Here is a 16,315-nt window from a genome sequence, read left to right as displayed (position 1 = left end):
AAGAGATTAACAAGTTTATATCTCCAAACATTCATGAGTAATATCCACATAGTTATTTTCAATTGTTAAATTCCAGGATAGTTACACATATTACTAATCAAACCACTGACAAGTTTCATTTAGAAAGCCGATTGGTCAGTAGTGTGACCCCACTTTTTAAAAAAATTATATGTGCCAAATTTAACATAAAAATAAATGAAAAATGTAAATTGATATTCAGTCCTTCCTTTGAATGGAAAGATCGTATAGTTTTGCTGCAGGAACAAAATAGCGGGAAATAGTACTGTGCTGCAGTGTATGCCAATAACTTCTGAGGGCCACTTTCAAGTCCTTGATTGTTGAAAATTAGTGTTGGAATACTAACAGATTGGATTTGACATTTTTCAGCAATTCTATCCACTTCATAGAGACAACTGCTCTAATGGGGAAAAAGGGTGGGAATATAACAATTTGCTTAGAACCTTCCAATTAACTGAATGATAAAACATTAGTTTTCATAATTAACCTATTTTAATAGTAAATATCTTTGCTGAAATATCAAGAGACATTGAGTTTTCACTGCTAGGAAAATAAGAGTAGGTCTCCACTAGATGTCCAGCTATTTCTTGAGGCAGAGAATATTTATTTTGGAAACTAATGTTCATTCATTGCCAAGGAATGATGTTAAAGCTTTGGGCATGGGTTGAATGGCACCTTAGCATCTTTCCCCGAAGAAGGTATTTTGAACCTCTGGGATCCTTCAATCAAAATGCTCCTGTAATGCTATTGGATCAGGTGTTGCAGGATTTAGACCGCTAGATCTAGGTGAATATGCTCTTGTGTGAATATTGTCCTTGTTTTTTTTTAAACTGTTGAAATTGCAGGTTTCAAGTTGCAAGTGCAGTTCATTAAGTGAGACTTAAAATGCTTCATGCCTCTGAAATGCTGAGAGCTCTTAATTGTCTTACTTTACTGATCATTGCAACATTTTCAATGTTAAGGTTGTAAAGATTTTTAATGTACTGGCACTTGCATCCATTGCTCCACAATCATTCTCATTGCAGATGCCTGACCATTTTCTGCTATAGGACAAACAGCATCTCCTTGAACCTTGATGTGCACTAAATTTCCTCTAACCACTGGCTTCCAATTCTGTGTAAAAACCCTAAATTTTAAAAAAAGCGATTTTCCACTTTCAAACAGTGGATCTTACTTGATTGTGTAAAATAAATAAGAGCCAAGATCTGAAGGTAATTTTTATGTTGTGAGTTTACTTTGCAACGGCAGCATGTGTGGAACGAATTGTTGTGACTCTGCTTCACATTCAGACTATTGTAAGACAAAAGAAACGGTGAAAGTGGTGTCTACAACAGTTTTCACTGGCTGACCTTTAATCTTCCATGAGGTATGGACAGGAAAGGTACGCTGCTTTGCCCACACCAGGAATGGGAGCTGAGATTTAAGTATGAAGTTGAACAGGTGGTTTTCAGCTTTTAAGAAGCTTAGTTTTTACAGCAAAGAAAAGTTTCCCTTCCTGGAATCCACATTAATATAATGGCTCATATAGAATAGGTAAAATGAAAATGATTCAACAGCTGTAGTAAGGTTCACCAGAAAGTCAATTTGAATATTGAGGTGTGATAGTAGAGTTGTGGATAGTAAGGGAAGTTGCCAAAAGATGCAGTAGGGTATAGATCGTTTGAAATGTTAGGCATACAAACAAGAAGTGGAATTTAAACCAGACACATGAGGTATGCATTTTAGGAGTTAAATCCAAGAAAAAGTTTACAGAAAATATCAGGACACTTAAAAACATTCGCTTAGAGGTCTAGGTGTGCATTTCATGGCTCCCTTAAAATGACAACACAACTAAATGGGTGGCAAGGCACTGTGACATACTTGCCTTCTTCATTGGTTGTGTCATTGACTGTAGAAGTTGGAAAGTTACGTTGCAATTTTTAAAACTTTCGGACACGTTTGCATTATTGTGTGCAGTTCTGGTCACCACAGTATAAGTAAGGATACAGAGGCTTTGGAGAAAGTGTAGAAGAGGTTTAGCAGGATGTTTTCTAGATTGGAGTTTATTGGCTTTAAGGAGAGATTGAAAGACATGAATTGTTTTCCTTGGAGTGTCAGGTAGAAGGATGTCCGATAAAAGTGTAAAATGTGATCTTTTTTCAAGTGTTAAAGCAGAGGCTGGTAGGTTCTGAATTAGTAAGGGCGTCAAAAGTTACATATGAAAGGCAGGGAGAATGGGGTTGGGAGGAGAAATAACTTGGCCATGAATGGTGGAGCAGACTTGTTGGGCTGAATGGCCTAATTTTGCTCCTATAGCTTAAAATGTTAAATACTAAAGGGCGCAGATTTAAAGTGAACAGGTTTAAATTGATCACATTCCTCTGGAATAATATGCTGGCTGGTGAGGTGATAGAAGCAGATACATTAGCAACATTTAAGATTCCTTTGCCATGTGAGTAGGTTGGGTATACAGGTCTTGTGTAAGCAGATGTATTGTAAGCAAATTATATTAGGTTTTTTGTGCTCATCTACAAAACATTGCATCATGTTAAATCAAAAGTAAAATTCCTAAACCTGTCAACAGTTTAGTAAAAATTAAAAAGCAAAATTGTGAGGCCTGAAAAAGTATTCCTCCCTTTTTGTAATTACTCTGCTAGCTTTCCTCAGGTGCAATATACTATTACCTTACCGACTCACCCGATTTATTGATGCAGAAAATTGGAGAATCATCTGTTTTCAATGAATTTTTAAGAATATCCCCTCTCTCTGTAAGGTCCAACAATATGGTAGATTTTCAACAGATCAAGCCAAAATGAAGACAAATAAGCATTCAGTATTAGGGAAATGATAACAGAGAAGCACAAATCTAGGGAAGGGTACAAGACCATCTCAAGGGCGCTGAACATATTCAGAGCTTAGTGTGGCTAGGTATCATATTTTTCCTACTTTTACACAAATGACTGTGCTGTCTCGGTCAGGCTGGCCCCTTTGAACTTAGTTGCTGGAGAAGAATGGCACTTGTAAGGGAGGCTTCTGTGAAGCCAACAGTCACTATTGAGTGGGCTGCAGAAGTTAGTGGCTGCAACTGGAAATTTAAGTTTATGGTTCCATAAAGCCTTTCACAAAAAGGAAGAAGGTCTTGTGGTCAGATGGAACTAAAGTGGAACTTTTTGGCCTCAATACCAAAAGGAATGAGTGGCGTGAATCTAATACTGTGCATCGGCCAGATAACACTATTATTACTGTAAAGTATGGAATTGGCATCATGCTTTGGGGATGCTTTTCAGCATCAGAGACTGGAAATTTGGTCAGGATTGATGGGAAGATGAATGCTGCTAAATACAGATATATCCTAGATTTAAAAACCCGCTAGCCTCTGCCAGAAAACTTAAAATGGACAATGACTCAAAGCACATGGCCAGGGCAACCATAGTGTGGCTTCAAAGGAAGAAATTTGATGTCCTTAAGTGGCCCAGTCAGTCCTTACCTTAACCTAATTGAACATTTCTGGCAAGACTCAAGATGTCTGTCCACTGCCACTCCTCCGATTAACCTTGCTCAGCTTGAGCAATTTTGCAAGGAGGAAGAGGCAAATCTTGCTCCGTCACGTAGTGCAAAGCTAACAGACTTATCCAAAAGGACTGGCTGTAATAGCTGCGAGAGGTGGTTCAATGAAGTACTGAGCAAAGGAGAATGAATACTTTTGTATTGCTGACATTTCAGTTTTTGAATTTTTAGTTTTTCATGCTTTACAATTTCCCCTGTTTTGTGGGCTGTACTGTGGAGGAAAAAAAACGTGATTTACAAATAATTCTCAGTTAAATTGAGCAAATTTCCTGGTTATAAAACTCATGTGAATGAATGGTTAGTGGCTAAGTACTTATACAAGGCACTGTAGGCTACAGTGGCTGTTGCTGTGCTGGTCTGTTCTGTTTGTTTACCAGAGTCACTTTGTGTGACTTGCTGCCATGAACCAGGATTGAGAGAGCAGTGAATAAAGGACAGGAAGATATAGTGCTTGCAGATATGTGGAAATTAATGTGGGGTAATGATTCAATTGATATGTAAAGCTGCATGGGCCACATTTCAAAAGATCTTTATAGCTGTTACAAGCCACTTTAGTCTTGCACATTCAATTCTGCAGCAGTGCACTGCTTGGCCTGTTGGTGCTATGGATGGTTTGCAAAGCAGATGGATATTAATGGCTGGGGAATAATTTGAGGCAGAAGTGTAGAGCTTGGGTAGGGGGCTAAGCTTCCTAATCTTAATGAGGTAGGCTGTCTGTCTCTCCTGACTATATGAACCATTGAGGTGTGCTTTATTTTAAAATTTTAAGATTTGCTTATCAGCATTGCCTAAAAGATACTAAAGTGTTCTCTTCCTCTGAATATCTCTGATCTTCCTACTTCTGCTCTTCTGTTCTTGATGAATTATTCTTTTCTATTCTTGAATAGTGTCTTTCCCTGTTGCTCATATTTAATGAGTGCAGCCTGGGATTCACTTTAAGTAATTAGCTCATCTATTCTCTCCACAGATGCCTGATAAGGTGAGTGTTTGCTTATGTTTCAGATTCATCATAATTTGCTTCATTTGTTCCATGATCCCTTTTCATCTGGTAACATTTTGATGTGGCTGACTTAACAGATCATCTTATTGGTTTTGAAATAGAAACTCATAAATTTAGAATGGTTGTGAAGCTTGCCATTCCACAAAATAGATGACTTCCTACATTGCTGGCAATATTTATAATATATTTAAAAAGAACTGTGTGAATTGTAAATTATTTCCTTTGCTGTTGGATTTTTTTTCTGACTTCTTGAAGTTTAAAGATTGTATCCCAAAACACTGGTATCTTTCCATCATCAACTGTTCTTTATTTATGGTATCTTCTCTAATTCTGCATTTTATAGCCTGCTTTCTAGTCATCTGATGCATTGCTTTCACTGAAACCCAAGTTTTGTTACATTACTTAAGACCTTGGAAGTGCATGCATATGTTCATTCTCAAGGTCCTGCTGCTTGTATTTGTTTTAAACTAGCTTGCATTTGATTTCCTGTAACCTTACTGCTGCGCCCTTTAATTCTGTGACAACATTCTAGTGTAATATCTATACTAAATTTTCCCCTTGGTCTTTTGCTAGTCTTATAGGTTTATAGTCCAAGACAAGTCATTCCAGTAAAAGCCTGAAAACCATTGTATCAGGGTCTCCACCATTTCCATGACCCAGATCTCCAGTAATGTTGGGAGGGAATCTTAAGGACAAAGCCTTCCCTGGGGTTCTTGCTAGTGATTTATCTTGCAGATAAATAGACCAGCTAAGTTTGCAACAGCAATCGGTACCATTGAATATATGCTTACAATGCACAATATATGGTACAAATTGTTGATTATGTCAAAACACAAATGGACCTGCTGCTTATCACCTGACAAGTGTTATTAAATGTCTTTTCATGCTGACCCATAGGGTTTTATATGGTGCTCCATTCAAACATCTGGTAATACATTTGGTGTTTTATCGAACATGCCTTTGGCAGCTTTTCATGGCTGGAATTATGTCAGTTGCCTTAACGTATGGCATACAGAACAAAACAGTTAGGGCACTTCGGCCCACAATGCTTTACTGACCTTTTAACCTACTCCATGATCAATCTAACTCTTCCCTACTATATAGCCCATAACCTTATATTTTTTCTTCAATCCATGCACCTATCTAAGAATCTCTTAAATGTCAACATCCCACAGTGCACTTCAGATGCTTGCCATTCTCTGACATCTCCCTGAAACTTTCTGCCATTAATCTTAAAAGAATGTCCTTTGGTATTAGCCATTGCTGCTCTATAGAAAAGGCACTGGCTCTTCACCATTATAATCTTCAGAATCAAGCTATTGTGAAATCAAGAAATTGTGAAATTTGTTGTTTTGCAGCAGCAGTAGAGTGCTCTACATAAAATATGCAATAAATTAAAATTTAAAAAAATATTAAAAAATTAGTGCAAAAATAGTGATAGTGTTCATGGGTTCATTGTCCATTCAGAAATCTGACGGTGGAGGGAAAGAAGGTTCATTGTATGCCTTCAGACTCTTGTACCTCTCTGTAGTAATAATGAGAGGAGAGCAGGTCCTTGGCGGTAGGAGTCCTTAATGATGGATGCCGCCTTTTTGAGGCATCACTACTTGATGCCCTTGATCGGTGGCCATATAATAGTGCTCATGATGGAGCTGGCTGAGTTTTCAACTCCCTACAGCTTTTTTTTCCTGATCCTATGCAGAGGCTCATCCAGACTAAACAGATGCAACCAGTTAGAATGTTCTTCATGGTAGAAATTTGCTGGAATTTGGTGACATACCAAATCTCCTCAAATTCCTAATTAAATATAACTGCTGATGTGCTTTTTTTCATGACTGCATCATTAGCCCCTTCCCTCTTTCCTCTCCAATCAGATTCCTCCTCTGTCAACACTTTACCTTTTCCACCTAGCTTTTCACTTCATTCCCCTCCCCCATCCACCTGGCTTCACCAACCACCGTTTAGCTTGTACTCCTTTCTCTTCCCCCACCACCTTATTCTGACTTCTTCCCCCTTCATTTCCTGTCCTAATAAAGGGCCTTGTCCCAAGAAATTGACTGTTTATTAATTTTCATAGATGCTGCCTGACCACCTGAACTCCTCCAGCATTTTGCATTTGTTTCTCTAATCCAGTCAGTATCCTGGTAAATCTGCACCTTCTCTGAAGCTTCCACATCCTTTCTATAATGGGGTAACCACAACTGAGCACAATATTCCAAGTGTGGTCTAACCAGAGTTTAACAGAGCTGTAACATTACCTTGTGGCTCTGAAACTCAATCCTCTGACTAATGAAGGGTAACACCATATGTGTTCTTAACAACCTTATATATACGGACAGTGGGCCCCAAGGTTCCCCTGTTTCACAATGCTAAGAATCCTGCCATTACTCTACCTTTAAGTTCAACCTTTCAAAGTGTATCACCTTACACTTTTCTGAATTGACCTCCGTCTGCTATTGTTCTACATTCTGTGACCTACAACAACCTTCTACCCTAATCAGAACACCCCAAATTTCATGTCACCTGCAAGCTTGTTAACCAACCTTTTCACTTCCTTATACAAGTCCTTCATAAAAATCACAGAGCAGATATCCTTATAGAACACCACTAGTCAAAGCTTCAAGGCAGAATGCACACCCTGTACTACTATGACCCTCTAGCTTCTGTGGGTTAACTACTTCCAAATCCTTGCTGCCAAGTTACCCTGGATCTCATGTCTTTCTGGAGAGCTTTCTATGTGGAACCTTGTCAAATACCTTACTAAAATGCATCTACACCACATTCAGTGCTCTACCATCACCGGTTTAATTTTAGTTCAAAATCAATCAAAGCCATGAGGCATGACCTGCTCCTCACAAATTCAAGCTGACTAACCCTAATAAAACTGCTTCTCCAAATGCTCATAAATCCAGTCCCTAAAAATCCTCTCCATTAGTTTGTCTACCACTGATGTAAGACATATTCTTCTTTCATGGCCATTAAAATATAAGCATATTTAAGACTTGTAGCACAGGAGCCACTGGCAATGAACAGCACGTGTTTAAAGATGCTTTTGGAATCTGTATCCAAAGATTATTGCATATTGCATTTTATCTGGACATAAGACTACTCTGTGATTTGATGTGCAACATGAAAAGGCCATTCAAAAATAATCTTACAAAACCGAAGTCTGGATGTCTGTTGACTTCTCAGGAAGTGCAGTTCCAAGATACTAGAATTACTGAAATTGCTAGATATTACAGGATGGGTAACTATCATTGAGTAAGTTGAGGGTAAAGGAGCCAGGTCTAAATGACTCGTATTTTGCTAATTATCTTTAGGGTCACAGAATTTTACATGTATCTGTATATACTACAGTTATTTTTGTGCTAATAAACTAGGTTAGTTGTTATAAACTCAATTTTTAAGCATGCCACTAAAATCGTCGAGTAGTTGTAACTTCCATTAAATTTTAAATCCTTAGTCTTGCATACATTGTGCGAGCTTCCATTCTTGTCTTTTGGTGCACTTGTGGTTCGCAGCTTCACTTGTGAATTCTTGTACTCCCTTTGTTATTGGTTATGTTGTTTGTTGCAGACTACAAATTCAACTGTGGTCAAAGCTGACAGCTTCAGAATTAATGATTGGTAACTGGTTCATTTGCGATATGACAGTTATATGTGTTGCTGGTTATATCCACCAGGCACACAGCTGACTGAATGGAAATGCCAAATACTGGAACTAAAATTTGTTATTGCACTTAAAATGAAAGTGCTAAGTTTTCTGTTGCTGAAACTTTCCAGTAAAATTGTGAAGCATGGGATTAGAATTAAATTTCTTCTTCTCTGCCCACGAGGCATTCCAGCACATCAATATAACTTGAACCTCCACTCTCTTACAAATCTGTAGGCTTTTTTTAAAATAGGCTTGCATTTTTTTTAAACGAAATAACTTCAGAATTTATTTTCCCAGCCAGAGTTTAGGCACTTGTGGTCATTCTTGATTGAGGCTTGATATCAGATTTTGTCTGAACGTTCCTACATAGGATTGGGGTGTTAAAATACTAGTAAGTAAGCAAGGTAACTTGGAAATGAATGAAGTTATACTTGATACTTTTTAAGGATGAATTTTCCTTTAACCCTTGCTGGCAATTTATCATTGTATTCTTTAAACTAACGTTATTTTTCTGTGATAACCTGCTCCAAAAATGCAGGTGTGCTATCAACTCTTTCAAAAATTAATTTGTGTTCAAGGTGGCCATATAATTTTTGTGAAAAGTTGCAATTTGTAAAAAATGTAATTTTTTTTACAGCGCACTCAAGCTGCTCTGCAGGCATTAAATGCAGTGCATACCAGTAATATGTCAATGGCGGGCAGCACAGTTAATGACGGGGCACTGCTTGCAGGCCAAAGTTCTGTCTTGCGCATCATTGTGGAGAATCTCTTTTATCCTGTTACTCTGGAAGTCTTGCATCAGGTAAGGATTGACAGCTTCAGTAATTTTAGCAGATATTTCAGATGAAATGAAACAGATTAATTAAATGTGCAGAATTTGTTCTGGGAAATTGCGTGCCATTTGGCTTCAATAGTGCTAATGGTTGAAAATGGTAGATCCAATTAAGTTGCTTTCATAGTTCAGAGTATCTAACAAAAATTGCTTTGGTAAAACAAAATATACTGCCCTAAAGTAATCCTTGTATTGCTTCGAGGACCAGTTACATTTCCGCTTGCTTTGCAGTTGTGGAATTTGATTCTATTTCATTTGAATGGCAACCAGCAAATTTTAAACTTCAAAAGTAAATTTTATTGCAGAGCACATGCATGTCACCACTGAGATTCTTTTTCCTACAGACATACTCAGCAAATCGATAGAATAGTAACTAAACAGCATCAATGAAAGTTCAAGTAGAGCATAAAGACAACAAACTCTAAATTGAAATATAAATAGCAATAAGTAACAAGAACATGAGATAACAAGATAGAATCCTTAAAATGAGATCATTGCTTATGGGACTATCTCATCAACAGATGAGTGAAGTTATCCTCTTGTTCAAGAGGCTGACAGTTGAGGGGTAGTAACTGTTCTTGAACCTGATGGTGTGTACCTCTACCTGATGGCATCAGTGAGTAAAAGCATGGTGAGGATCTTTGACGATGGATACTGCTTTCCTACAACAGTGTTTCATGTAGATGTGCTCAATGGTTGGGAGGGCTTTACCTGTGATGTAATGGGCCAAATCCATGGCCTTTGGTAGGATTTTCTGTTCAAATGCATTGGTGTTCCCATACTAGGCCATAATGCAGGCAGTCAATAAACTTTTTTTCAGGACACATCTATAGAAGTTTGTTGAAGTTTTTGATCATTCTGATGCGGTTTGTTTTTCTTCCAACAGATCTTTACAAAGTATGGGACTGTGCTGAAAATAATCACTTTCACAAAGAATAATCAATTCCAGGCGCTCCTTCAGTATGCTGATCCAATGCATGCACATCATGCTAAGCTGGTTAGTGTTGGGTTGAGCAGGAACTCCATTTATTTGTTGTTTCTTTGGACCAAACAAACCTGGTTGTTTATTCATCTTGTCTTTTGTGAAATTAATTTTTGAGAAACTTTGCAGATAACAAATCCTACTGCTGTAACGAGTTCCTATGTTCTCCCAATGATTGTGTGTGTTTCCTCTGGGTACTCTGGTTTCAACCCACAGTCCAAAAACTTACTGGTTTATAGGTTAATTGATTGTTGTAACTTGTCCTGTCATTATGCTAGGGTTATATCAGGGGCTTCTGGGCAGATTGCAATTTGAAAATCCTCCCTCATAAAGAAACCAGGCCTGGGTTAATTGAATTCTCCTCGGTCAATCCTCATTATTTCAAGTATCCTAGGGACCATACATTGACTCTGTATTCAAGGCGATGTCTCATCTGAGCATTATATAATTGCTAGAAGATATATTTACTGTGGTTCATAAAGACCAACTTGCCTCTCAAGTTCCAAGTTGTCATACCTGCATATGGCCATCTTGGACATCTAAGTCTATCTGGGGAAAACTTTGCTGTCCTGCTACGTTTTTATTGCCTTTTTGTTAAAGGTGTTGCCTTGCAATATAATGAATCAACAGTGCCCATACCTGTTATCTATCTATGCCTTCTGAAGCCTTTTGGGATCCACCTCCATTTAAATTGACATCCAACTTGATAACAACAGTAAAATTAGGTATATTGCAGCTGCATCTAGATTGTGAGTATGGATACTGGCAAAAATGCTGGGGGTTAACCTCGCGATAGACTGGCTTCCTATCCGGGGGGGGGGGGGGGGGGTAGTCTTGTACGTACTGTCAGTTGCTTCATGCCACGGAAACCGGCATAAGCACCACAAAAGACTTGAGGTTTACTGTCTTTTGAAACCCACCTAATAACGCCATGAGATTGTGCAGTAATGTAACAATTCAGCCCAAGTCTTCCCATCAGAATCATCCCTCTTTAGTCTTCATATTTAATTTCCCTTTTTATCAATTTGTGTAAATTTGAACTCCCTTGCATGTGAACTGCCTGCTTAAATATGTTTGTGTTATTTTTCAAGTCTTAAGTTGTTTAATATTTTTCCCCAAGATAATTATGCTTTAATACAGACTTTCAATTTATCTGCTTTAGTATTTTGTGAAAGTATTGGTAGCATTTGACTAACGTAACACCTTGCAATAATTTTAATGTGTAAGATTTTTCAGCATTCACTCTAATGCTTTAGTGGCTGCTTTGTGAACCATTTTATGTTCATGCCAGACAAGTTGAGAATCATATAATACTTTGCTGATTAATGCTACATGTTGGAGCTTCCACACTTAATTTAAAAGGAATGTCAAAGCTGAATGTAGTTCTGCTTTCCACCCAACACCCCCCCACCCCCATCCTCATCAAAAAGCATGATGATACTTGCTTGGCTTCATGTTTTGTCTTTGAACTGCAGCCCAAGGTAAGGAGAATGAGCAGGATTTTCCTCTTCCATGTTTTTTTTTAAAAAAAAAACATGAACATATGATTCTTTGGTCATTATAAACAGCCTTCTTAATATTCAAAGCATCACTGAGCATAGTTCTTTCCCTTGGATATACAATAGTGCTAGAAAGTTTGTGAACTCTAGGATTTTCTCTGTTTCTGCATAAATATGACCGAAAAGTGAAGATCTGATCACATTTTCCTAAAAATAAAGAGAACCCAAAGAAATAAATAACACAAAAAGCAGCATATTCATTTATTTATTGAGAAAAATGATCAAATATCACATTTGTTGGAAAAAGTATGTGAACCTTTGCTTTCATTAACTGCTGTGACTCCCCTTGTACAGCAATAACTTCAACCAAACATTTCTGGTAACTGTTGTTCAGTCCTGCACATCAGCTTGGAGGAATTTTAGGCCATTCCTCCTTACAAAACTGCTTCAATTTTGGGATGTTGGTGGGCTTCCTTGCATGAACTGCTTGTTTCAGGTCCTTCCACAACATTTCTATAGGATTAAGGTCAGGACTTTCACTCAGCCATCCAAAACTTGAATTTTCTTTTTAAACCATTCTGTTGATGATTTACTCTTGTCTTTCAGATTATTGTCTTGTTGCATTATCCAACTTATATTAAGCTTCAGGTGATGGACTGCTAGCCTGATGTTCTCCTGTAAAATGTCTTGATACAATTTTGAATTCATTGTTTCCTCAACAACTGCAAGCTGTCCAGGCCTTAAAGGGATCGGGGGTATGGAGGGAAGGCTGGTACAGGGTTCTGAGTTGGATGATCAGCCATGATCATACTGAATGGCGGTGCAGGCTCAGAGGGCCTAATGACCTACTCCTGCACCTATTTTCTATGTAAAGCAGCCCCACAGCAAGGTGCTCCTTCCACCACCATGCTTCACAGTTGGGATTAGGTTTTGGTGTTGGTGTGCAGTGCCCTTCTTCCTCTAAACATAGCAATGTGCACCTCTGTCAAAAACTTCAAATTTTGCCTTGGAAGCATTGTAGAACATCCAGGGTCTTTTACAAACTTGTGACGTGCAACAGTGTTGTGGTTTTTTTTTTTTGGAGAGCAGTGGTTTCCTCCGTTGTGTCTTTTCATGAGCACCATTCTTGTTCAGTGTTTTTTGTATAATATACACGAGAACAGAGACTTTAGCAAGTTCTAGAGATTTCTGCTGTTACCCTTAGGTTCTTTTTCACCTCCTTCAGTTGGGCTGTTGGTGTGATCTTTGCAGGATGCCCGCACCTAGGGGGAGTAGCAACAGTACTGGATTTCCTCCATTTGTAAACAATTTCTCTTACTGTGGACAGATTAACACTTGGCTTTTTAGAACTGCTTTTGTAGCTTTTTCCAACTTCCATGCGTATCTGCAATTCTTGCTCTAAGGTCCTCTGAAAAGTTGTTTTGATTGAAATAGTACATATAAATAGATCTTTCTTGAGAAGAGCAGGCTTTGTCAATAACCTGACTTTTTTTATGTATTGGGCAGGGCACCTCTATAACCCACACCTCCAACCTCATCCCATTAATTGCAACAACTGACACCAAATAGCTTTTGTAGAAGGCACTACCCCCAGAGGTTCACATACTTTTCCCAACAAATACATGCAATATTGGATCCTTTTTCTCAATAAATAAATGAACAAGTACAATGTGATTTTGGGAAACTGAAAGTCAACAAGTCACCTGGGCCAAATGGTGTACACCCCAAAGTTCTGAAAGAGTTAGCTGAAGAGGTTGTGGAGGCGTTAGTCATAATCTTTCAAGAATCACTGGATTCTGGAATGGTCCCTGAAGACTGGAATATTGCAAATATCACTCCACTCTTCAAGAAGGGAGAGAGGCAGAAGAAAGGAAACTGCAGGCCAGTTGGTCTGATCTCAGCGATTGGGAAGACATAGCTTAACAAGCTACGAGCCCATGGTATTACATGCAAGAGTCTAGCATGAATAAAGCAGTAGCTGATTGGCGGGAGGCGAAGAGTGGGAATAAAGGGAGCCTTTTCTGACTGGCTACTGCTGATTAGTGGTGTTCCACAGGGGTCTGTGTTGGGACTGATTCTTTTTACATGGATGATGGAATTGATGGCTTTGTTGTAAAGTTTACAGATATGAAAATAGGCAGAGAGGCTGGTAGTTTTGAGGAAGTAGAGAGGCTACAGAAGGACTTGGATTGAGGGAATGGGTGAAGAAATGGCAGATGGAATACAGTTTTGGGAAGTGTATGGTCATGCAGTTTGGTAGAAGAAATAAAAAGGTTGACTATTTTCTAAATGGAGAGAAAAGGAGGTGCAAAGGAGCCCTTGTGTGGGATTTCCGAAAGGTTAATTTGCAGGTTGAGTCTGTGGTGCAGAAGGCAAATGCATTGTTAGCATTCATTTCAAGAGGACTAGAAAATAAAAGTAAGGATGTAATGTTGAAACTTTATAAAGAACCAGTGAGGCTTCACTTGGAGTATTGTGAGCAGGTTTGTGCCCCTTAGAAAGGATATGTTGAAACTGGAGAGGGTTCAAAGAATGTTTATGAAAGTGATTCCAGGAGTAAATGGCTTATCATATGAAGTATATTTGATGGCTCTGGGTTTGTATTCACTAGAATTCAGAAACCTGTTGAATGTTGATACAGTGGATGTAGAGAGGATGTTTCCGATGGTGGGAGAATCTAAGACCAGAGGACACAGCCTCTGAATAGAGGTGCATCCTTTTAGGAAAGAGATAAGGAGTAATTTCCTTAGCCAGAGAGTGGTGAATTTGTGGAACTCTTTGCCACAGGCAACTGTGGAGGCCAAGTCTTTATGTATCTTTAAGGCAGAAGTTCATTGATTCTTGATTGGTCATGGCATGAAGCGAAATGGGGAGAAGCCAGAAGATTGGGGCTGAGAGGAAAATTGGATCAGCGACGATGAAATGGTAGAGCACACTTGATGGGACTAATGGCCTATTCTCATCCTATACAGTATCTTATGGTCTTTACATCTTTAGTGGTACTTATTTCATCGGGTTCTGTTTATCCAGTTTCGGACTTGTGTGAAGATCTAATCACATTTTAGACCATATTTATGCAGAAATGGAGAAAATTCTACGGGGTTCACAAACTTTCTAGCACCACTGTATTTGGCTGACTGGTTAAATTTGCAGGATGGTCTTCCATAGAAATTCGGTATATAGATTTTGGATCAGATTGACCGAAGGGTTTAGTACCTTAAGAGATCTGAACAGAACCTCATTGTGTAGAACCTTTCGTACCCTGCCAGTCTGGATGTAAATTTGTGTTCACAATGATCATTTTTATCCTTGTTACTTCTGACTTTAACTTGATTTATACTGAGTGTTGCATTAATTATATTAGTATTTGTGCAGTTTATAAGCAACTGTCATAAATGTTGTTCGTGCCTTTTTCTTAGCTTCACTCAAATTCTACTTATTTTTCTGAGTTAAAATCCTTTAGTATCAGCTACTTTTGCATTCCGAGTGTTTCTTTTTAAATTTAAGTATTCTGAGAGGTTTATCTCCCAACTTTAGTTAATTTGCATCCGCATTTACAGCTGAAGCAGCTGTTAGTTTGTACATGCTATGAATTCAGTTGTCTTGTTTCAAGTGCTGCTTACATTCCAAAAATAAGCATTCAGCCTTTATAATACTTTTCCTCCTTTTATTCTAGAGTATGTTTCAGAACGTTGTTTAGAGTTGTTTTACCTTTTTGATTTAAATTTCCTCTCACTAGAGCTCTCTTTGCCGACTCTTCCCACTCCAATGAATTGATTAGCTGTGACGCTAGTGCTAGCCCTAGTTGAAGCAACACTGCCGATGGTGCCACTCTCACCTTCACTCACTTTTGGTGCCATTGTCCCACATTATTTGAAACCCATTTTGTTCACACCAATCTGAGTTACATATGGAAGTCCCTGATCTTATTTAACTCAGTGCTAACCTGGTTAATGGGGTAGTCATTCAGAGTTTATTGCTGTAGTTTTGGTTCTGATTGTTAATATTTTAAAGTCTTTGCTCAGTCTCCTTCAGAATTTTTTCTCTCCATGTTAGTTGTTTCCTGGTATAACAACTGCATTTGATGCAGAAGTGTTCTGAACCTGAACACTAAGTAAACCACACAAAACCCTTTGGAGCTGTGTGTTTTCCCTTAATTAACTTGTCCCAATCAGCAGAATCTTCCTTTTCACTCTAAATCTATCTTCCTTTTCACTCTAAATCTATCTTCCTTTTCACTCTAAATCTATCTTCCTTTTCACTCTAAATCTATCTTCCTTTTCACTCTAAATCTATCTTCCTTTTCACTCTAAATCTATCTTCCTTTTCACTCTAAATCTATCTTCCTTTTCACTCTAAATCTATCTTCCTTTTCACTCTAAATCATCTTGGTTGATACCATGTGTTCTCATTGCTAGCCTTCTGTAATCTCTGCTGTCCACATAAACTGGAACAAAATAGCGCTTGTGCAAAGCAACCTCATGCATTAACCTGTCTGTCACTAGCCATGCCATTCTAAAACAACCCTCTTGACCATGCCTTCTAAACCAACCCTCTTGACTATCAAATTGTTCTGTGCTTAATTTGACTGTTATATGGCCTCAAGGAATAAAATGACCATGTGACTTAGCTGCCCTTTGTTTTGTAATGTCACTATTTCAGACGCAGCCTCTCAACTCTGAGCCTATCACCTGTTCTACCAGGCATGTTTTAATTCAGTTTAAATCATTTTAAATATTTAGTTGCATCTTACCTATCATTGTACTTTTCACTCAACTTGGATA

General features: G+C 38.3%; 1 protein-coding gene across 5 annotated transcripts in view; it reads left to right on the top strand.

The window, feature by feature from the left end:
* ptbp3 (polypyrimidine tract binding protein 3) overlaps window positions 1-16,315 on the top strand; it is a 79,658-nt gene that overhangs the window by 48,230 nt on the left and 15,113 nt on the right. For all 5 annotated transcript variants that reach the window (XM_072258175.1, XM_072258173.1, XM_072258172.1 and 2 more), the window contains 2 exons: window positions 8,856-9,020; window positions 9,937-10,047. In XM_072258175.1, the coding sequence (XP_072114276.1) occupies window positions 8,856-9,020; window positions 9,937-10,047 (276 nt within the window). The remainder of the gene's footprint in view (window positions 1-8,855; window positions 9,021-9,936; window positions 10,048-16,315) is intronic.

Source organism: Mobula birostris, chromosome 5, assembly GCF_030028105.1.
Source record: "Mobula birostris isolate sMobBir1 chromosome 5, sMobBir1.hap1, whole genome shotgun sequence".
NCBI lineage: Eukaryota > Metazoa > Chordata > Chondrichthyes > Myliobatiformes > Myliobatidae > Mobula > Mobula birostris.
Note: the sequence above shows the minus strand (reverse complement) of the source record. Positions and strands in the feature narration are given on the sequence as shown.